General features: G+C 39.4%; 1 protein-coding gene across 1 annotated transcript in view; it reads right to left on the bottom strand.

Annotated features, from left to right (window-relative positions):
• DKK2 (dickkopf Wnt signaling pathway inhibitor 2) overlaps positions 1-24,118 on the bottom strand; it is a 42,032-nt gene extending 17,914 nt beyond the window's left edge. Inside the window, exon 1 of the mRNA XM_086612232.1 lies at positions 23,861-24,118. Within this exon, the coding sequence (XP_086468358.1) occupies positions 23,861-24,118 (258 nt within the window). The remainder of the gene's footprint in view (positions 1-23,860) is intronic.
• Between the last annotated feature and the right edge of the window lie 414 nt (positions 24,119-24,532).

Here is a 24,532-nt window from a genome sequence, read left to right as displayed (position 1 = left end):
TTATTCAGGAAATCAAAAGGCTAAAAAGGCATGATCTTGCAATCTCTCTCTAATGTGAGTAGTCCTCGCTGTGATATATAATCCAATGGTTTCACTGGGCTTCACAAAGGATTTACTCATTAAAGACTTAGCACATGAGTAAAGATTTGAAGACCCGGTCATCAATACACGACAGCATAAAAATATTATGAAATGTAAACTATGCGTTAGTTGGAAGCATTCGCTTTAAGTTATTTTAGAGCAACTTGGAGAAAATCTTGAAAAGTGGCATGCAAATGGTCTGGTTTGTTCACAGAAAAGCTCAGACTGTGTGCATCAATTTTTCTGAAACACAACATCCACTCATCTATGCACAGAGTAATGTCATGTTCTGACAATACTCTCAAAAATCCATTTTGTACATCTGAAATGAAACTCTCTCAAACCTTAAATAACCTGTTTTTGTAGACTAACCAAGTCTATAAATATTTAAGTCATTAGACACATTTGCAAATCTAAAAATACTTTAAAAACCATTACTCCGTTCAGAAAAAACAGCTGCAGAGCACTCCATAAATCTACTTTTGCTGCTTCCTCTGAGCAAAACCTGTTCCAAATTCAGAGTTAAGACTCCAGTTCAGTACTACAGAACAAACACATCTGAGAGAGTAAACCAGATACTTTTTGATAAGTAAGCCTTTCTCCATTGGTAACTATTGCTAAAACAGTGCTTACATTTAGGTTGCTCCATACAGCCACCACACCTACTCTAGAAAATGACCCAAGTACCTTCAGAGTGTCCAGTACACACATGGCCCCATTGAAGGTTTTGCCCTGAATGAGGGAATACGAGAGCTCTGTACTTTGAGCATCAGGCTGCTTGCGGCGAAACAGAAAAGACTCGCAGGTTTGTAGTCAAGCCCCAGCTGAGAAGGGTGGTGGATCTCTACCATCTACCATCACCTCTAACTTCAGTACATGGTATTGCTCCTCCGCAGGTCCCTGCCGGATGACTTCTCACAGATCACGCAGGAAGCCTGGACTACGAACCTTTCAGTTCTCTAGATTCTACCTAAGTTGTGTTCAAAAAAGGGGGCCTAAAATGACTAGTAAAACTTTTACTATTGTTTGGGAGGAGTTAAAGCTATCCTTGGCCCCCAGCAAGGTGCCTGCCACCAAGGGAGCTCTGGAGCTGCCCCAGAGCAGGGTGCCAGGGCATAAGGCTACATGCATGGGGCTTGCACTGGCGGGTGGCCCCTCTTGAGCGTGCACACAGCAAACACACACTGCTAATAACACCTCGTTTCCTCAAAAATGCACAGCTGCGGGTAAAGTACAGCAACAAATAACTGCTGAATCTCGTTTTCAAAATTCAGCAACCAACACGCTTCAGAAGACAAACATTATTTCTCAAAACCCCACTGCTTTTTACCAAAGAGTTTGCAAGAAGCATTACTGCTGAAAGGTTACCAACAGTCTGATGTGGACCTCCAGACAATCACCAAGCAGCACAAGCAGGAAAAAAATATTTTTTTTTCAAAAAGTTCTTTTTTATAACAGCATTGGGAATAACATATTAGCAAAAGGAAAAACTGTTTTGGGTACCATTTAGAGACTGATATGCATCCATAACCAGGACTAGTGACTACCATGAGCCAGGCTATCACAGATTCTCTATGAATTCTAACACATTCAGGATTTCAAGAGAAGGAGAAATATGTATGCTTTCATGCCTGAAATATGTACCGCTTACCTATACCAAATGCACATGCTAAAACGTATACAGAGATGCATTGATTATTTAATTTTTAAGATTTCTGCACTTACCCAGATACATGTCACACGAACATAGAGCAGAAAGACAACATGGGACCATGCTAGCACATAGCAAATTATAGCAGAATATAACAAACTACTACATCATTTGCAAGTATTGTTATAAGAATGTTCTATATAATTATTTTCTACTGAGAGGCAGCAGAGGAACCTCAGTTGCTGACAAGACTTGCATTGTTCTAAGCAAAGCAGAAATAGAAATTCCAGTGTAAATGCCAAAGTGTTCAAATCTAGCTCTGTAGTGGATTTACAAAGATCTGAATGAGGTCCAGAGTCTTTTAGGATACGTCAACAAATCAAATTGAAAACACAGTGATTGCAACAAAGGATACTGCATATTGGTATACCTGTCATATAAGAATTGGGTTTAGTTAACATAGTTAGGAAACTCTTCATTTAAGTTTTATTTTCTTCTCCCTTTTGAAAACAGCTTATCATTTTCTTTTTTTCTTTTATGGGCCACCAAATTACATGTGACCAAACGTACCTATTTGGTGAAAATGGGTTCCATTAGTATGTAATCTTATCCTTGCATTGTTTTCTTCTGAAGAAAAATAATGGAGAACAGGTGGTGATGCTTAGCATCAGGCTCCTGTTTCTAGAATTACAATCTACTGGGAGCCACCAGGAATCTCTGAAAGCTGTCATAAGCGCTCAGGAACTAGTATGATCCAGAGCACACTCAATACATTAAAGTGTCTTTTTGAAAATTTAAGTAGGTGTGACAGGAGAAAACTGGCTGAATGGCGCAGGGATTCTAACATGTCCCTGCAAAGGGTCGTGATTTCCTTCTGCATCCCACAATAAATAACTCAAGCTGGCCTCCATTTCCACTGCAGAAATTAGACATTTAAAAAATTCAAATAGGTACCATATGCACTATAAACCTTTCTGGTTCAGCGTTCAAATGTAGCTGCGTTCACGTTGTTGGAAAATATGGGATTTAAATTCTCCTAGAAGAACATTAAAGAGCTATTCCTTTACACGTATTTATTCTTTTGTCAGTGCCACAAAAAAAACCCAGCAGTGTTGATAAATATCTCCTTGATGTAGTTTGAAAATGTATTGATGTCACACCACACAAATAGTTTTACCTAGCGAGCCACAAAACCATGTGTCAAATGGACATTTCCTTGTTTTATTGTCCCATCCTTATCGTACCCAGTCGGAAGATGTTTAGAAACAATTCCACAAAACCAACAACTGTGTTTCCCAATGCATTCTCATGATGAACATGAGACAGAAACAACACTAGCTATCAGAGCTATACAAGCAAACAAACATTATAGCCATGTTTTAAAATTTAGCTCCAAAGCTGAGGAGTAGGACAAAGACACCGTGTGTTTGCATGGCCGTTTCAACTGAAATACAGTTTTCCAAAACCAGGCCTCGAAGGCTGGCTGATATCCCAAACTATTGTTCGGTGACAGATATGCCAAGATACACACTATCGTGAGGACATAGTTAATGCAGGTTTGGTTTGTGGCACTGTAGCTCTAGAACTACAGGAATGAAAAGAAGAAAAGGTTATTTGCAGGGCCAGATTCTCTGTTGGTGGAAATTGGCAATCTCCCACTGATTTCAACAGGAGTATGTCAAGTTGAACCAAGCAGTTAGGTTCTACTTCACATTCTAGATTTCTTGCATAGCTGTGCGAGAGCAATATTACATTTATTATTACTGTGGTGATTTCTTTTGGGAGACCTTAGTCAAAGTCAAAGCGGTCCCTGCAAGTTGAAATCAGTTGACACTAGGCTAACTTCAACAGGCTTTGGGACAGAGTATATATGTTTTAGCCATCCTCAGTCTCACCTGTATTAGTTCTCCTCTAAAACAGGAGGGAGTGTGATGAGCTGCAATTCTACAGAAATCATATTCAGATTCAACAGTGGTCAGGAAATTCTTTTACTGCTTCTGATTTTCCTCAAAGTCTCAATGCAGAAAGAACACCCTGTTCTCCAATGAGTCCCATGTAAGCATCTCTCCACTTCAAGCCCTGTGGCTACAACAAAAGAAAATTAAAAGGTGCCCATCACTTTGAAGATAGTACAGGAGGAATTCCACCTTACAGAAGCAAGATAAGCCCAGCCCACAAAACTGGGAGAGATGGCAAGAGAAAAGTATTAGGAGAAAGAGAACTGCAAATATTATTTTTTCTTCTTGGCATCGTGCTAACAACAAAGTTTTTCCAAGATGAAAAGCACAACTGTTGTTACAGGTTTTTTTTTAATCTAAGGAATACTAGTTTTTGCACTGCGAAAACTCTTAAATCTTAGTCTTCCATCTGAAATCAGGTTGCTAAAGTACGGGATTATGTTAAATTATCCCATCACATCCATCTAGAACCACCTGGTTTCTGAATTTCCTTAATACAGTAAATATTTCCCTCCATTTATCATTCCTGTTAACCTGGATCCAGCTAAAGTCACTGAAATCTCTTCTAGCATGTGCATCACCAGCAAAATTCTTGACCAAAAGAATTTTGGTGATGAGTGAACCAGAAAAAGCGCACAGCCTGGTCCCAGGAAATGTTTCATCTCCAACAGATAAAATCATCTTCATCCTGTTTGTGAACTGACCAAATTTAAACATTAAAAAACAATACACATGAAAACGCATTATGCCATTTTTAAAGAAACCTGTTTCACAATAATTTTACTTTAATTCCAAACTTCAAACTTATCTTCAAAGACATTTAGAAAAGGAAATTCGCTATGCCTTGAGCAGTGAATAAGACTGAGTAATGAAATTTAGAACCATGAATAATTTAGTTTTGAAAAGACCTAATTTCTACAAGATTTTTCTCCCTAAAAAGAACTGAAAGTTTTGTGCCTTTATCAAAAATTCTTGAGAAAATATTATTTTATCATAGTTTTCCTTTTCCTGGTACTAGAGATTGCAAAAACAGGTCTACATCAGAGTATTGGTAAAAAACAGAAAATAAATTATAACTTTCCTGCTTAATCTACGTACCATAAGTAGTCTTAGTATATATATGCATATATATATATGTCAGATATATAAGTCAGATATAATGTAAAAAATAATATACAGGTCCAAATTAGGATATACTATTACAGTGAGAAAGCCAGAGAGATTCTCCTTATTTACCATCCTTAAAATTATGTCCTTGGCTAAAATCCTGAAAGGGTTTTAAACTTAGAAATGCTTTAGTTTCTTTCTGAAAATCTTTTTCTACAGCCTGACTGATCACCTGCTAAGTCGATTGCGACACAAATTCACCTTAGCCTGGAGCACAAAGATTTTGGATTCGGCTCTTGCAAATATCACAAACTTACGAGTATTGTATTGCTGAAATTTCCTTTCAAGTCAGAGGACTTGCACAGGTGGAACAAAATCAGTGCAACTTGGAGAATGAGGTTTTCCAAGTTATAATAGCTTAGAGTGATTTTACTTTTCAGAACAAGAATCTTGGATTTCAAATACACATGGCTGCTTGAAGAGGCAGTAGAATTATAATACTGCATTTTAACAGCATAAATGGCCATTAAGCCACTCCACTACTTTCCTTTCCTCTATGCTTGGATAACATACTACTACTACCACAAAACTTAGCTCCGTGGTAGAAGTGAATTCTTTTCCTCCTGAAAGGAAAATATAAAGGCAGTAATGATGAATTTAACCAAGGAACAACCATAGATAACCATTAGAACAAAAGATAAACAGAGAACTTCATGCTTGATTTTCCCAAAAGTCTCGTTTTGTGCTCTATTTTTGTTGCCTTCTGAACATAATGATTTTAACATCCTTCTTCAAAGAATAGAAAGCTTCATTTTTAAAACGATGTGTTGTCAGATTAACCTGTCCTCAATTGTATCGTTCTGAACTAGCTGGGAGACAGTACATGTACATCCATTGTATGTAGTACATGAGGGATGGCGCTCATGGCACTGTGATTTGAAGAGTTCACTGATAAATGAAATGTTTATTTTTTGCCCAGGTTGCATTTTTCCATAAGCAGAGCATTAGTACCTTGTGGCAACACACTTCGCAGACAAACTGCATTGCCCTACATTTGACACAGTTGTTCATCCTTCTCAGTTTGTAAAATCTGGATCCAATTTTAAAATGAAAGATCACTTTGCTGAACATTTATTTTTCCTGTGGAATTACTTTACCAATGTTTGGTGAATAGGCTCTTTTCAACCTTGGGGGTTATTTATTGTGATTTTTATTCTCTTCAAAATGTCGGTGGAAAATGTTTGTCTGCTAGAGGGGCACCACATGCTTCTAATCCAAAGGATGACTGACTTCTGCTGCCTAAAAAGCAACGAGTCAGCAAGTACAAATACAGACAGGAGGTTAAATGATCATTAAGTATCTAAATGAACTGGGAATTACAGCCCTAGTTTCAAAAGTCTGTCAGATGAATTGAGTTCCAGTCTAAATCAGAGTCTTGGGAACTTAGATTTCTATACACACAAGAGTTTACTAAACTGAACAATATAATATCACAAAGAGATGGATGAGCGTGTGCGAAAGCCAAGAAAGATGGAAAATGAATGCAGCAGTAACCTGCCGATTCAAGAGCAAATGCAGGTTCCCAAAGCAAATACTTTTCCTATCTGCAATAAATTGTGATATTCTTCTGCTTAGAATCTGTACAAATTGTGAATACAGCACATTTTTTTCATTGAAGGATTAAAAAGAAAAAAGCAGCTTTTTATTCCAGGAATTTTTATGGGAAAATGGAGCAGTACCAGTGAAGTCTTGCAGTTTCCATTTTATTTTTTTTTCTGTTTCCTCTTCAGCACTAAAAGCACTCACTACGTTCTGATGTTTCCAGGAATTTTGGAACTAGAATATTTTGTCAAAAAATTGAGTTCCAAAAGTAGAAAATATGTTAGGTATGCATCTTTTAAAAACAAGTATTTCCAACACAAGTATAGAAAAAGTACTGTTTAAAGGAGTATTGATTTAAACAGTATCATTTTCAACCTGTGCACTTCCTATTAAACTTTATGACATTTAACATCATTCTTCACTATTTTTCTGTGTCTGTCTTCTCTGAAAATACTGCTTCCCATTGTGTAAATGCTTGGATTGGTCATCTATGTTATCATCTTCCAAATGTTCTTTAAAATATCACATATTCGTTTCAGAGAAGAGCATTTTTACATAATGTGGAAATTCAGATGGCCTACCATGACAAGTTTTTTGAATCAATGCCACAAAAGTTTAGCATAACTGATGACCGAGCTGACCAAACAGTATGTCTAAAATGATAGGCTTCCACTCATGGGCGAGTCAAGTGCTCCCTTTATGATTTTGAAAGAGATAGTCATCTATTGAATACAGTTCTTAGTGTAAGTTTCACTGCATTCAGTTTAATTTACACTCACATAACAGTGGACCATCTCAGGAAGATAATTTCACTCTTTCTCCAATACTTCATGCACTTAGAACTGTTGGAAGGACTCGGTTCTTCTACCTCAGCTTAACTTCTGCTTACACACCCTTTAATACTAATAATACAATGCTTTGAAGAAATGCAATGCTAAAGTGAAAATATCTCTTTTTGCCTATGTAAGAAGTCTTGCTGAATCACAAGAGACTTAGACAGGCCCAGATGTCTTTGGGAAAAGGAGAGGTGGGATTCTGCTCCCAATACAGGGAATTTTAGTGCCTGTATCTTATTTCGAATTCTATGTCATAAAAATGATTTCTAAATCATCTTTTTTTGAGAAAAGAAATGTCATTTCAAATCCAAAAACAATTTCCAAAACCCAAAATCTATAATGGTCTCAACGGTGCATTTCTATCAGCAACAGAAATACTTCAATGTAAAGATGCAAGTAGTAAACCAACGCTTTTATTACCACATCATTTTTATTAGATGTCTAATACCAACTCTATTTTTTCTTGAACATGTTTGTGCTGTGTTGGTCCATGCACTCTAATTTTATAACTATTTAACAACAATTCTTTGCTTTTAAATATACTGTCTTGCAAAGGCATACCACCATTGTCTTGAGAGGAGAGCATGAAGAAAGAATTGGGAGTTTTCAATTAATTTTTGAAAATGCTGAAATGAGAATTGACACAGACAACAGAGTGGAGCTGTGACCCAGACTTTCTCTAGACGTGTAGAGAAGTGGACTGATATTCAAAAGTCACTAAGCATCCAGTGCCTTACTGCTACAACCTATTAGTGTTGCTGGAAGCTCAATTTGAAAAATCAGACTACATACCTCAAACTGTAAAAGAGACCTGACAGCCCCACATTAGTCTGAAAAAAACCCAAAACCAACCAACCAAGCATTTGTGGCCCTTGTTAATACTATATCACGTATCCATTGAATACACTATGCTTAGATAACCAATGCACTATATGCACAAAACCAGCAGAATGAGCAAACACACACCATTAGTTGGGATTTTTTTTCCCAGCAAAAACGGTGTCAAAATCAGAGATTTTAACAAGCAATCAAGTTCAGGATAGCAAGTTCCTTTCCACCTCTTCTTTAAAGAAGGGAACAGACTGGACTTGGTCACATCTAACAAAAATCATGTACTACATTAGCCATAAATATGACACGACTCATCATGTCAATCAACTAGTCACAAGACATCAATCTTCCTCTCAAGTGCAGTGGAGAGGCAGAAGCTCTGCCAAGCTCTTTACTGGGCCTGGGTGGTTGGAATCCATGTTTGAATGCCAAAGTGTTTTAAACATGTGTGTTAACCACGGCTCTTAACTGGTCAGAAGTTACTGGTTAGGAGCTTGAAGGTGGAAGGGGAGATCAAAGGAGAGGTTTTAAATTTTTTCTTGATAATATCGATATTCATGAAGTCACAGCTGGTAATCAGAGCCAGAGGAAGCAGCAGAGGGAACACAATATTTTTAGATTGTGCAAATTCCCACTTTCGCCTGATGCGGAGGGAGATTCAGTGAAGGAAGGAAAGACACACACAGCTCTGTCCCCGCACTTAATAACACTGTGACTTTTACTTAGGCTCCCTAAAATCTTTGGTCAAATAGATTTGAAAAATAATGTCAGAGATTTTGGGGATGTTTGACTGAAATCCTGAGTTGCTCTTTGTCCTCAGCTGTCTGTCTCTATTTGTAGATAGAGCCAACTAACCCTGTACTTCCCTGGCATGACAGTAGTTTCCATCAAAACTGTAGCAACCTTGGAAACGTTAGACTTTTCAAAAAGCTATAAAGTTGTTCTAACAGCAGAAGTGACAATTTGCACTAGTAATGTGTTCTATTAACGTAGCACTGAAATACAAATTATATTTAAAGGAGAAAAATCTCACTTTTGTCTTCTGGAGTTGCGTATTTTCAGCAGCTTAGACTATGCTTTGCCAAGAGGCAGGAGACAGCATTGACTGCTTTTGCCATGAGCTCACGAGGAAGTGACACTTATCTGCTGTTGGGTCAAGGTGTGCTTTACTTGCGTACGACAAACTCTGCCTTCAAAGATGACCTATGCATGAGAGGTCAGAGCAGAAAAAAAGAAAGTAGGTTCTGAAGGTAAATTTAAGTCAATTCACAGAGTTATACCGATTTTACCATAGAAGCTCACTGCAAAATTACAGGATGTGTTTATGAAGTTTGTATAAAGTATGAAGATACTCAGGCCTTTGTATAATGATTATTTAGGAGGGAAAAATTTACTCATGACAAAAAAAAAAGCAGAGGAAGCAACAAAGGAAAGCAAAAAGACCCCCCAAAACCAAAAACCTTCATTCTGAGTGATGAATGGCTTGAAAATCTGACCCCTTTTTAGAAGTATTTACTTCCGTAGCTAACTAAATGGTAGCAAAATTCTTTGAAAAGTCTCCCTCAACTTGTGCGTGCTACATACTTTGTAAATCTGTTCTAAGCCTCTTTGTCTATTTCTTCGTTTTTCCATTTCCTTTTCATTATAGTCATGTTTTCCATTCGCCACAGCAATCTCTTTGGAATATTTAACATTTTGCCTAGAAGTCTCTCTGGATAACAAACCCACACTGAAGTTTGTGGAAGTATTCATGCTGATTTCTGTAGGCATTGGAGAGGATATGAAAATCACTATCCACTGTCACAGACCCAAAGATCAAGTCCTGTAAAGTAGTGAAATATTTGCCTGACTAATATTTATATATGCAGATCCCAACTAAGGCAAACAAGACAACACAAATGCTTACATGGAACCACATATGCTGAAGTTTCGGATAAACTGAGGTAACAAGCGGGATTATTTATGTTACTGATAAAAATATAAATTTATATTGATTTATTATGTTGATTAAAACAATAAATTATTGATAAACTACATAAGCACATAAAAGTTACCATAACACATCAGAGCAAAGTGGTCAGGCCAGTGCCCTGCTAGTTGCAAATACTGCAAGGAGAAAGATCAGAAGAATTTCTCCCAGATGCATTCTCCCAGCTTCAACCAACAGCAGCTTAGACACATCTGAAGCTGCAAGTTTTACCACTGTGTTTAGTACCTACCAGTGCAATCTCTCATCTCTGTGTCTGTCTCATCTCTGTTTGAGCAGTTCCATATGGTTCCCACAGCATCATGTGGCAATGAACTATACAATATGGAAAAGTAATTCCTGGCTGGCTGATAATTTCACACTATCTGCTTTTGGTTCTTCTTCTAGGGCAAATACTGAGTGATTGCTCCCCACTCACCTTTTCCTCACTCTTCATTAGTTTATACCTCTCTGCCCTGTTTTCCCCATGGACATCCCTTTTCCAAACTAGGGTGTTGTGTCCTATTTAATTTCTCCTGTGTTAAAGCAGTTCTGCTGCTCTGATCAGTCCTGCTGTCCTCCTCCCCCATCTAATCCTGAGTGCTTCTATATCCTTTTAACAGTTATTCGGCACCATGAACGTAGAAGTAGTGTAAAAATGCCCAGTTTTGCTCTTACTTTCTCATATTCTGCTTAGCCTTTTGGGTTTTTTTCTTTCTCTGCTGCTGCTTCAACATTAAGTGATAGCTAAAGTGACTCTAATTTCAAAGTTATCACTGTATGTGCCTAACTACCATCACATTATGCCATGTACATTGCTATATACCTATAGAAAAGGAATTTTACCTGTGGGTTTTATTTCTCAGATACCCAGTATACTGACATTTGCTGCCATTCTTTGTGGTCCGTTTAAATTCTTACTGTTCTGACTACTTTTAGTGAAAAATTTCTGTGCCTCACTAACGATTTACCAATAAGTTGAAAAATACCAGTCTCTAAAAGACTTTTGTGAAACTTTGCTTATAGCCTCCCTTCATTGTGAAAGAGCTGGCCACTTAGTCCTGCTATTTTTTTCCTGTCTACTGGTCAGTTATTAGTTATTCTAATCAGTTATGAAACAGGTTATCCCCTGGCAATTCAGTTCCTTTAAAGTTTTTGTACTTGGACTATAGCTCCATTCACACAAGTATTTGATGAGCAGTGGTAAATTACTTGCCAGAAATGGTGTAGTTTGGTTTTAATCTGTCATTATCCTGGTAAGAGAGTGCTTCTTGGAAACATTAACCTTAGTATTATCTTTACAAATACAATTAAGGCTGAGTTTAAGAGAGTGTTTTGTGAGGTAGGCTGGCAGGAAGCCTCAGCCTCACACATGTTATCAGGACAGCAAAGCGTTTGAGGTTTTTTGTTCTGGAATATATTCAGGTGAAACATACTGTGAAAATAAACTTTAGAAGAACCAAATGTTCACAAAATATCTTCTAGTAGCTACCATTTAAATTCATTTCCTGCCAATAGGGTCATTTAGGACAGAGGAGGAACAAAAGTAAAAGCAGTGTGATATTTTACTAACAAGTGGTCAAGGTATACAAGCACAAAGACTTCCAGTGAAGTCAAAAGCACCAGGAGCAGCCAAGCTACCCCTCCTGCAGTAACACAGACACGTGTTGTACCATGAACCGCACACGAATCATGTTCATGGCTGGTCTTGTCTGCTCATGATATTTCAGCAGCATGGATCACTCTGGCTGAAATTCGGCCCTGCACCACCTAAGCAGCCCTTCAGGTCCTCCAGCTGGTATCTCACAGAAACTGCTCTGCCCTTTGGTCAAGGGATAAAACTCAGATTTAAAGTGCTACACTTTAAAAGTCTTGCATTAAAAAAAAAAAAACAACCCCAAACAAAACCACAAACACCAAAAAAACAAAAAACACACCAATAAAAAAAAAAAAAAAAACAGACAAAAAAACCAACCACCCCCAAAAAATCCCAAACAAAAATACACATAAACTTTACAACTTGAGACCTGAATACTGACCAACAGCAAGAAGGAGCACTGGAGGTCAAACCAGGAAAAGAGAGGAAATCAAATCCAGAAACTGAGCATCAGTCTCTGTTGTGCAATCTGTTTTCACAGAATAAGCTAAATCTGAAATAGTGAATTCCACTTCAGCTTTTGCTCCTACCACCGCTATATCCATGGTATCTGGGAAATGACTTAGACACATCTCTGGAGAACAGCATGGGTCCAGTGCTTCCAACAGGGTGAAGTCAATACGTTCATGTGTCAGATAGATGTGCCAGGGTAGCTGTCCCAGCTGCACAGCACATGATGTGTCAACTGCTTTACATAGGGTGGGTCAGGAAGAGGCTCATTAGAGAGAAACGCTACAGCTCTGCCTGCAACATCTCTGCATCCTTGTCCAGTTTTACGCTGAAAAAAAACTATACTGCTTTAAGGGAAGGGTTACTCTGGATGGAGATTGAAACCCATAAAGAAGAGCCAGATGAACTGTGTCTGGTACATTAGATACAGATCCATCACCAATCATTCATATCATTATTTCATTTGTTAAGGAAATAAAGTAAATTGTTCTGATTTATCTTTGTCTGTAATAGTAATTCTAACAAATTATTCTGATGACCAAATTCTGACTGTCCTACATAGATGGTGAAAGACAAGAGAGCTCTTTCTCCCTGAGCACGTTTTGCAGTGAGGGAGTCTCAGCCGGACAATTTCTTCTGAGCTGAATTTCTCTCCTGCGTGGAAAAGGCCACAACTCCACTCTCTAAAGGTATGCAGAACCCAATTCCTGAAAACATTCAGTGAGTTAGGTATATAAATACACTTCAAATTCTCCCTGTCTATAAACAGAACCTAACATTTGAGATGGCTTTCTGCACAGAAGCGTGTTGCACCTCTTGGATAAGATGGGCAATGAGACAGCACATTCTGCAGGGTAAGGAGCTGAAGTGTGGCATGAGCTTGCATGTGTGTATTTTGGTGCATCTTCTGGGAAACAGTGTTGGAGGGGAGAGAGTTACATCACTTCTTTGGGTACTGAATTGTCACCACCGTTATGGATGTTTCCCTCAGTGGACCTGAAAGCTCTTCCTGAACAAGTGAAGATATCAACATGTGGCTGTTACAGAAGATAACGGGGTTTGTCTCATTTTCCCCGTACTTGACCCATTTCATTCTGACCCTTTAGCTGTAAAATAGGCTCCAGTCCCACCAAATTCAAGAGTGACAACTGCACCCCAGACCTGGAACTCATATGCCTCTATCATACCTGTTCATACAACATATACATTGGCTTCTGCTCACCTATACAACAGAGTCAAGACAGTATTATCCTACCCTTCATTTTTTTTTCCTATTGGAGGGAGATTTCGTGGGTAACTCACTGAGACAGAAGCCTGAAAGCGGGTACCCCCTCCAGTGTCGAATGGTTGGGCCTGTCTGTGGTACATGTCTGTTCAGAAAAATGAAAGATTTTCACAGTGCTAATCCCTGTTACACAGACAATCTGCAGCCCATTTGCTATTCTTTTTTGGCTTTATTTTTAACAGGGCCTTAAAACATATTTTTCCTTAAAATGACAACATTCTTTTCTGCCCTCTTTGTTCATGGGGCTTTGTGCGCTCATAAACAGTTTAAGAGTTCCCTTCACACCTGCAGTGCACATGTCTGCCTGTAATACAGGCTCTCTTATCTATCCTTCACTGATAACTTAAGAGGGCAGTGTTTAAGAAAAGGTACCATCCTGTGACCGTGATGAACAAAAGCAAACCCAAATCCCAAACCTACGGCAGTGACAGTAGGGCCACCATGCCTAGGGAAGGAGAGAACCTGACCCACGAAGCTCATTAGATATCTGCTTTCCCAGGGCTCTAAGAGGTGTCTCTAGTTTTGCTGTCTGGTATTTCAACCCTCCATAACCTGAGTTCATTGAAGTGCACCAATAACAACACGGCATTTCAAACGAACATCTTCTGCCTTCAGACATCTCCACACATGAAGGTCTTTAAACATTTTATGAATGTTTTTTAATGAAGTCATCTAAAATCCCCGTCAAACACAGGGCCAAATACGTGCTTCCCAGTTTGGCAAATTGAAAAAACAAACAGGGAAAAGCGAAACACAAAACCTTGACTTTCAAACTCATTCTTCCAACCACCTGATAATTGTCCCCCTTCAGCACTCCAGCCGGTTTTTTCCTCTGTACTTTGGTGAAATCCAAGGATTAAAAATGCTCTTGCCCTTTTGCTAATAATAATAATGCTTTTTAATTTATGATTTATCTCTGTCTACCGCTGTTGTTTAGATAATACTTAAAAAAAGATTTTCACGTGCACGTAGACAAACATGTAAGCTAAGAAATCCTGAGTTCCTACATCTGAAACCCTTAGAAAATTTTGTGCTATCGAGCACATTTTAGGTATTTGTGCAATACCAAAACTAAGAACCTCGTGTTTCCCACATAGAAAAGGTGCATCTTTCCTGTTCTAGTCACTTCTCTAGAGAAATGAAGGCACACAGTCTTCCTTATTCTCCCTTCTGGCCTCAAAGTTGGAGCAGAGAGGCTGAGGTGAAGGCGAGCAGACCTGCAACTCCTTTCCTTCCCTGCTCAAAGACACAAGGAAGCAGCCTGTACCATCCCAAGGTTTTGCTCCATCCTTCCTTGACCTCCCTGGACTCCGTGTTGCTTATTTGGAAAATCATGGCAAAAATGCTTCCCAATTGGCATAATCTGAGCTATGCTAAAGCTATGCTGCTACTCAAAAACAACTTGCTCAGAGAATGCCTCCTGGAGACTTGTTTACACAGCGGGGAGCGGATCAGCACGCATTAGACTGCTGTGCCGTGACTTCTCTTTTCAGCTGCCTTGTGCTGGTTATGCTCTGCTCGTGCTGACATCACTGGCCGGGCCCTGGCCCCGGCCCCAGAGCCGAGGTCTCAGTGGAAGGAAAACCCCAAGTCAGCCTAACCACAGGACAGTTTGAGATCGGCAAGACTTTCCCAGTCTCTTTCAGCTTAAGCACTGGTACAAAGTCTGAGAGAAATTTCCCTCCACAGAGAAAAGCTTAATCTTCTGGTTAGACAACACCACACACTACAATTTGATACTTAATAAATTGTCGCAAAGCTATAATACAAGTATTCACTTGGTCACTTATCCTTTTAGCAATAAAAAACAACTGGGACTGAAGTTCAGTTGCAATTTGTTGCAGCTGCTGTGGCAAGGACCCCCTCAGAAAGTAATTTCCAGAGGATTCTTCTTGTTAAAAAGCCATTTCCTTGGCGAGGAGTGGGATGTCTGGAAGATAGCAATGGGGACAAAACCAAGCACAGAAGTTTACAAGCATTCCTGAAGAGCATTTTTAAAACCCTGTATTTATTCAAACAATTACAAAAACATTTTATATGGCTAAGCAGTTTAGCCCCTCCACAAAAATGTAAAGTAGACTTTTAAGCCTAACTTTTGATAGGCAGTCTTCCTTCCTTCCTCCTTCTTGGCTCCATCCTGGAGAAGGTATGGAGAGAGCATGGCAACCTCCTGATTTCCCAGTTCTCCCACGACTCCTAGGATTTCCATTTTTCAGTTCTGACCCACACCCACTCTCTCCCTGACACAGAAGTTGGTTATGAATAATATAAATTATTTATTATTATTATGACTAATAAAAATTTCAAATTTAGCTTTGTTGGAAACGGGAACTGAGTGGGTCAGAAGAACAACTTCCAGTCTTGCTGAGGAACCTCATTGCACTCAGCTCACATGTTATGTTATGTGGTTGGTTACGTGGGTTAGATGGTATCATTATTACTACCTATGCGGATGACAAACCAAAATTTATGACTAACAAGTTTGGCAAAACTTTTGAAACATGAAACAGCTGAAGTCCAGTATATCTTCCCATTTACTTCATGGCTCTCATCATCCCAGATTGTTAAGGAGATGATTCCCCCCAAAGAAAAGAATAATGATGCCAGGTCATTTATCTCCATAAACGCTCATGAATTTATCATCATCATTTCTCCTTTTAAACCTAAGCTCTATAAAACCTCACCCTGAGCAGAGGCCATATAAGCCAGAGCACTTCTGTGCCATACTCCAAATGAACACATCCATGATAAGAAAACCACAAAAAGCTCTCAGACACACCAGTAAATCTAGCCCTAAGGGCAGGTGAAGTCTTCCTCAGAACTCGCTGCATTGGGAAGCCCAAAATCTATTTTCTGTAGTGACTTCAGAAAACCACCTAAGCTATTTGAGATGGGACTCAAGTCTCAATTAAACACAGGACCTAGATTTCTATGGCTTCTTCTAACTTGATGTGAATACTTGACACTGGCTATCCAGAGTACCGTGACTGTACTCCATGAAACACTGGAGTTTTGCTGTAAAAAAACCAAAACAAACAACAAACCAACCAAAAACTCACACACACACACAAAAAAAAAACTAAAAAGAGGGAAAGTCATACGAAAGCAAAAAGGTTAAATACAAGATGGTAGCACATCTGTCGCCACCTTTTTTTTTTTTAATACCACCTAAATCTTTCTAATACTTCTGAAAATGAACTGAGCTAAGTTAATCCCAACTACATTAGTTAGGTTTAGCGTTTTGCATTTCCGTTAGTGGTCTTACATACAGTTCTCTCTTCTGCTTCCAGGGACCTTGTTTTACAGCAAAATGTCCAGCTGTAGGATCTTTACAGGCTGTCAAGAAGAGATTCACCATTTTCTGTAGGAACACATAGCAAAAGAAACAATTCTGGAAACTGTCCTGCTCTGTGGAAAAGGAAAACTGAAGGAACGTTTCCCCGATCAGATGCATTCCTTTCCCTGATGCCGTTCTAGTGAAGAATGAGATTCCAAGAATAAAAGTTTCCTGCTGCAACATAAACATATTCTGTTTGCAATTCATTTTAAAGAGATCTCCGCTTTAGGCATTTTAGACTTGCAGGGAAGAGATCACGCTGACAGCAAGTCACTGCTTCACTCAACGCAAGCTGCCAAAATGCATAGAACTGAACCCTGTCCTCTCATTCACCGAACCCATGAATATGCTTTTAGAAGCATGCACAGTCTGGTTCACACTTACACGAGGCACAGGGAATGAGGCAGAGGGCTTGCAGAGTGAAGCAACACCTCATTCCCGAGCATGTGTGGAACAGTCCACCTTCACTTACTGCTGAGAACGCCAAACCGGTGCCGTTCGCGCTACATGTGTGCAACACGCATGTCGCCAGGATTCATTACTGTGCATATGAAAATTCAATCATATCAAAGCTCAGCTTTAAGAAAGTCCCAAGGGGCTGAACTGTGTGCTTATGCACTTTGAGAGGGAAAAAATCCCAACAACTCTTAAAACTTTTTTCTCTTTTTTTGTAGTATCGCCCCAGTCTTTCCTTTAGCAAGGACAAAATAACTGCTAAACGAGTGAACTCCACTTTCCCACTGTGAGTTTATATCTGTTCATTTTCATAACTCAAGTGTTGGTTGTGTGAAAATAAAGGTATAAATCATAGATGGATTTACAGTGGATCCCAAGAAAACTGTAACTAAGATGAACACAACTCATTATTTTATTTGAAAACCGATGTGTTTCAGTCATTTAGTATGACCACATGTATCCTTTTATGCCATCTCTCTCTCTCTAATAGTATTTTCTGTAGCTCATTCTAGAGAAAAGGATTCTGCAATGAACTTGGAAGTATCATAATTCACCTATTTTCATATTTCATTCCAATGTGAAAATTTCTTTGTGATCATGAAACTTTCCGCTAAAATAAATCTGCCATTCAGTCAAAAGGGAAAACCTATACTGAAGAAAAGTGACATTGCACATCCTATACTTGATCAAAAATGAAGAGATGAATGTTCATGTTCTCAAATGAAAATAAAGACTTTTGCAGGTGAAATTCTTGTTAAAAAAGCAATGAAACAAACCTTCTGATCTTCTTGGCTTTTGTATGAGTCTTTCACATCCATGGATATGAAGCTCATAGAAGTTGGTTTCAACCTAAAGGTACCAGAAACACAGCCTGGAACACAGGACTGAAATACATGGATTTCCAAAGATTTATCCCCAGTTCTCTAAAAAAAAAATAATAAAATATCTAGATACACATGGAGCTTTACCGATGGAGGAAAAGCAAAGAGGTGGTTTCTGGTTTTCTTCCCTGTTTCTGTAGTGTCATAAAACTTCAACTTCTCAGATCTGTCATAAATGTCTAACAACTGCAGTGCTGACACCGACACAAAGCTCCCCAGCACCATGGTGGGACATGGTGACAAGCCGCAAGTCAAGGACGGGCCAAGTGGGGTCTGCCAGCTGCAAGCCTGGCTCACTGCACCCTCATTCTTGCCAGTTGTGATCACTGTGTGCATGTGGGCGTAGCATGGGCTTGGCAGGGACTTCTGCAAGCCCAATCAGGAAGGGAAGGTCTTTGAAGGTGTTCTCCAACTTAACATTTTTAAATACATATAAAACTTGTCTGGATACACTTTAAAAAGTTTTCAGATATACAAAAGCTGAAGAGAAAAGCAATGCTCGAAAAACAGAAGCAGGAGCTTTGTGGGACTCCTCCTTTGCGGAGTTAAATTCCTCCTGAACGACATTTCCAGGGCGAGGCATTTGTAAGTACAACTGTAAAAGGACCAAAGGCTCAACTGACAAACCATGAGATATGAAGTGCTTGCAAGACACATCCGGTGTTGAGATAATTAAAATCAAAATTAAACTTGTGCTATATTTGCATCTGCAAAGCATCAGTTAATCAAACATAATGAGTTAATCAGACTCATTTTTCTGAGGGCAAAATGTAATCATACTTCATCATCTTTTGTGTCGTCCTTAGCCTCTGACAGACTTTCCAGACAGAAACTAACTCTTCCTAAGTGTTTGCACGCCCAATAGTGCCCTGGAAGTTTTCTAGGCATTGTTGCAAAATTAATGGGAAATAGCTGTAGTAAAGCCACTTTATAGGAGCTTTTGCTCTATATTAAGAAGTCAAATAATAGCAACAGATTGAAGGGGACACCAAGCATGACCCAGGAAGGAGATAATACTCTGCATCCCGTTTTTGCAATCAAGAGACAAGCCACTCGGCTATTTAGCAAGACCGCTGCCAGTAAACCAGTATGTCTCCCAGATTCCTAACAGCAAACAGCAAGAGCAAAGAATACATTCTCTGGTGACCTCTGCAGATTTAGCAATTCTGTATTTATTTTTTAATAAGAAACAAAAAAAGCAGCTGTTACTGGATGTAATTCCTAGGTATTGTAATTTGTAATTAATTTATTTTTAATCTCATGGAGAAATAATTTATACTGTCTTGGTTGCTAGCTATTCAAGATATTGTGGTTACATTTTTGGTGTCTTTGGTACATTTTATTGTAACATTCTCAGGGCACTGCAGTCAATTACTACATCTCATGCTGTTTTACTTGCTACAAAGCATCATCCAAGCATTTTCTAGCAAGTCCTTGTGTGTAACTATGTCCTGTTCAAGAAACACATGTATGTCCATGCGCTGATAGGTATGAGATCAGCGTCAACTTAGCCATTTGGATTAATGCCTTTTTGGTTTGGCTTCGGTGGTCTCAAGCCTCTTAGCTTAAGCTGCAATAGAGTTTAAAAATAAAATACATTTTTAAAATTAAACCGAGTATATTTGGAATACAAAAGCTCAGTTGATATCTGCCTGTCATGCCTCGGCAGTGTTAAAACTTTTACCAGCTTTTCAGTCCTCTCTCCCTTTTCCAGACCTCATTATCTCTTACCGAGCCCCCAGTTGTGCCGGTCCCCTCTCTTGGCTGTCCCAGTTCTTTCCTTCATTGCCGCTGCTCCTGTTGTGCGCACAGGGGAAGTGGGAGGGACAGTCCCAGTGGGAAGCACAAACCCAATCAGCTACACAGCAGCAAAGGGAACGAGACACACATCTTGCTGGGGAACGCACTGAAACAATGGCTCATGGCCAGGACTTGGAAAGGGCAGAAGATAGTAGCACCCACGGATTAAAGAAGGGAAACGGCTGCAAATAAAGTTTGGTAGGTCTCAGCCTACCAGATTGTTAAAGGCGGTTGAGTGTGAAGGAGTGCAAACCCCAGCACTGATGGAGGGGACAAGAGTCAGAGGAGAGAGTGGACTATAACCCGGAGGCAGGAGGTCAAAAAGATGGTGAAGTGAATTAAAAAGGCTAGACAGCCATCATCCAGGAAGCTATGGAATGACTATTCCTTTGAATCACAGCTATGATACATGGGATTTTCCCTTTCAAGTTACATCCCTACGGTTAAGCAAGAGCGCTCACGCGGGACAGTTGGCCCTAACACAGTGGGAACTGTATTTAACATGCAGAAAAATTAATCCACTGTCGTTGCTAATCTGGCCTTTTTCATTTACTACTCTATTCACTGTATTTTATTTCTTTTGAGAGGTGATATGTCCAGAACAATTTCCTAGAGAGGCTACTGTTCTTAGAAGCTGTTTCTCTAAATCAAGTTTTGAAAGGAAATTGATGGCAGACAGTATATAGTACCGACCTCCCCAAAAGTAACGTAGTCTAACATGCACGGTATGGTCCTATTTCTGAGAATATTTTTCCCTTGTGCAAATGTTGTAGATACTTTCTGATTCTCTGTGAAATTGGGAAAACGTTAACAGTTTGCAGAAAGGGGAAAACAGGAGTGACAGTGAAGAACACTGAAGACAGTCAAATCTCCCCGATTTAGCACGTCAGTGCTTCTCATTCTCTGTTGATCCAAGGCAGTAAAGGGAATAAGAGGAGAAAATAAATAATATTCCTTAGAAAGGCATAAAAATGTAAGTCTTACTGAAATCCACATTTGCCCTGCCAGTCCCTCCAGCAAGCTGGATCAGCTTGCTTTGCTCATGTGAGTATTTTCATTAATTTGAACTGGAACTTTGCCTGACAAAGGAGCGCTGGATCTTTCCTTTCTGGGCAGAAGCACTTAATTACCAGCTGAAACACATCAACACTCCAGATAAGCCATGAACTATTGCATTCGTTGATTTATTGCTGATTAAAGACTCCCAAGTTGCTCCTAGTCCTGAGAATTAAAATAATTGAAAATATTACATTAACATAGTAAAGAAATCTTCTGAAAGTGTATTAGTCTACCAAGCTGAATAAGTAAATAGGTTGCTGGCTGATGGTCCTCTCATCTGTTTTGGTGAGAGTTCTCTGATTTCCATTACTGTATCTGCAGACAGTTGAATGCACAGCTCAGAGCTGTCACAGCCACAACAGCTAGATTCTATTTGTTTTCCTTCAAGCTGCATAACGTTGGCCCTTACTAAAACTATTTCCTAGTTATAAACAAGACACTCAACTCAACATTTAATTTTCCCAACATATAAAATATACTGTGACTTTTGGCACATTATAAATTGCACTAATGCAACATTGTTTTATAAAGAAAAGCATAGGCTTCTTCCTTTAGCAAACGGCATGCAAAACTTCAGCACAAACTCCCATAATCTAAAAAAAAAAATCAAGTACTAACATAATAAGAGAGTACTTTAAAAAAAAAAAATATCATGACTTAATTGGTTATGATGTATGACACCACTGTTGAAAAACACAGTGGCTTACCAACCCTGCAACTGGAAGTATCACCAAAGATAAATCATTATCACTTAAGTAACTTTTTTTCTTTTTCTTTTTTTGTTTTTACTGCAATTGTGTGTTAATTGTGTTGCTTCAGGCAGATGGCTGAAAGTAACATTTACAATTACAGGTAGCAAATCTGAGTTGTTTTCATGGACTACATCGGTGTGAGACCGTGCAGGAGCCGGGGACGGAGTCCCAGGGAGAGAGGGTGACATCAGCAGCGACAGCCCCTGACGGGAGGACAGGCATTGCTCCCTGGGAGCCAAAGTCACTGATTCTCCAGGGGTCTTTTCTTGTGCTACAATGAGGACATCTTAACATGCGTGCCACCTCTCCCACCACTACAGATTCTTACGGTGTTGTCTCTGACTCGAAGCGTACCTTGTGAGTTCATGCCGGTAACTAGAAGTCCCCAGCAGACAATCCAGGTTGGCAAGTAAGGGGCAAATCTTGCAAATGCAACCAGTGGGCAGAGCAACTGGTTTCCCAGAAATTATGATCAGCCATTCTCAACATTGTACTGAATACGCACGGAAATTGTAAGGATGTTGTACATAGAAAGTTGGGCAAGGCTTCCCCAAAAGGCAAAAATTCTCTTTCTTATTCGGGGCAGTACAGTGCCCACAAGTACCTGCACTGAAACTCATGAGACTGAGATAACACTTAGTGGGAAAACAGGTCCTACATACTCACTTTTTGTGAATACACAGAAAACAAAAGAAAACCAACAGAGAAGATAAAAGGAAGTGTACCACGCTCCTGTATTTCCTCAAGGTGATTTAACATAGTAATTATTACAACGTGCACTAGGAAAGAGCACAGTACTTTAGCAATATGAAACTTCAGCACAGCATCTGTTACTAAACTTTGCTCAGAGGTAAGCAGAGGCGACCAAATTCTGAGTAAATTATAAAACAATTGAGTGGCTAGGGAAAAAAAGCTTGGAGGAGTTTAAAAACAAATTTCTCGCACGCAAAACCCAAAACTACCACCAGTGTTATTACGCCTGCACACAAAACCGAATGATAACATTCAATTATTAGGAAGCTAACGTGAAATACTTTAGCAAATTCAGGGGATCGCTTGAATTTGCGGCTTCTCTGCTGCTTTAAGGAAAATGTAGGCAAGATACAGACCCTTCGGGCATTGAGTATTTTGCCTTTATAGTGCTGAATGTTGGCAGCTCCCTTGCTGCTACAGTTTGTCGCTTATGAAAAGCAGCTGTATTTGGAGGTACTAATAATACCCAATAGTATAAAATCTATATTTTCTGAAGAAGTCTACCTCCTTCAACACTACAACGTGCACCATTCATACCGTGTTGTATTCATACCAAGTTGAGACTTGATAGGGAAGTAGAGGACTGATGGCTTAAAACGCAGCTTTATGTTTTACCACAAAGATAGTTGGACAAAGATAATTTTCTGTTAGATTTTCAAGTTGCCATGCAGGGTAGAGAGGACAGAAGACTGCATAGATCAGTCAGGGTCTTTTTTTAACAAGGTTTCTATAACCTTTTCTTTCTTCCTTACACTCAAACTTCATATTCAGGGCTGTTACTCCCAGCTTATCTCAGCTGGACATCACCAAACAACACTTCAACAACCACTGGAGCGCATTCTGGACAAGAAACCTAGAATTTTTTTCTGTCACATTAAGCAAATGAACATTCCCTAAGCTATGGCACTAGGACAGCATGCTTTTTTATCCGCACCATGGAGAAAGATATCGGAGATTGACTTGTTAGGTGTGATTTTTAAAACCAAAGTTTGTTTCACCGCTGTAAACAGTTTTCACTTCATGCTCAAATTTCCCTCACCTATTCAAATTCGATTCATTTAGTGTCTGAGACTTAACAAGAAATTTCTTCCTTTACTTCTAGCAGCCCCCTGAAGGAGTCAAACAAAGAAATGCTGAAGATGATATTTAAGGTTACTCTTTCTTCCATCAGTCATTAATCCTACAGAGAAAAATGAAAGGTTTAAAACCTTCCAACTCACGCTTGCACAGTTCTTAATACTGATTACAAGATGACAATTGTCCCAGACAACTCCAATGAAGTAAATTAACTCATTTAACACAGTAAAGCTTTGAAAGCAATGTGAGGGGTTGGACGAGCAATTACTTGCATATAGCACACCGACGGACAGACACTCAAGCAATGAAGCGATGTCCTACCTCTCCTTGCCGGTGATAGTGCTTGGGAGGTTTTCCCATCTGCTCTAGCATTTTGCCCTTCTTACTGCTAGCAAGCGTCAGTCCCTGGTGGATGCCTGCAGATCTGTTGGTTGCCTGAGTTGGAGCCTCCCCCATCAGGGTGGACTTGATGGAGTTCACCTTGGAGCTGGAGCTGTCTAGCTGGGAGCTCTCCACGATCAGGACCGCGGCTAGTAAGAGGAGACAGCAGGAGCACTTATTCCACATCAGCACGATCATCTCCCCTCCCCCCAAAAGGATTATCTTTGTTTTCTTTTTTTTTTTTTTTTAAGGCAAAGAAAATAAAAGAAAGAGAAAAAAAAAAAAAGATGCTTTTAAAAATATCTCCCAAAGTTGTTAACAAAGCAATGGATTTCAATGCCACACACTCAAGGAACTGCTGCTCTGAGAGACACGGGAGGAAAAAATATTTTAAAAAGAATCCCCTAGGAAAAAAAAAAACAAAACGTGTCAAGTCTATAGGCAGTGAGCGACTATCGGGTCTGTGAAGTGATGGCTTTTTCCTCCAGGTCCTTGAGAAGTCCAGGCAATTCTTTAGTAACTGAGAGCAGTCAGGTAGGAGGCAACTGCAGCCAGGGCAGCTCCCCACCAGCGCAGTCACCAGCACGTTTGCTTAAGCTTCAGAGGAAGAGT

This window comes from Tauraco erythrolophus, chromosome 5, assembly GCF_009769465.1.
Source record: "Tauraco erythrolophus isolate bTauEry1 chromosome 5, bTauEry1.pri, whole genome shotgun sequence".
In the NCBI taxonomy this organism is placed as follows: domain Eukaryota; kingdom Metazoa; phylum Chordata; class Aves; order Musophagiformes; family Musophagidae; genus Tauraco; species Tauraco erythrolophus.
This window is presented reverse-complemented; position numbering and strand designations above follow the sequence as displayed.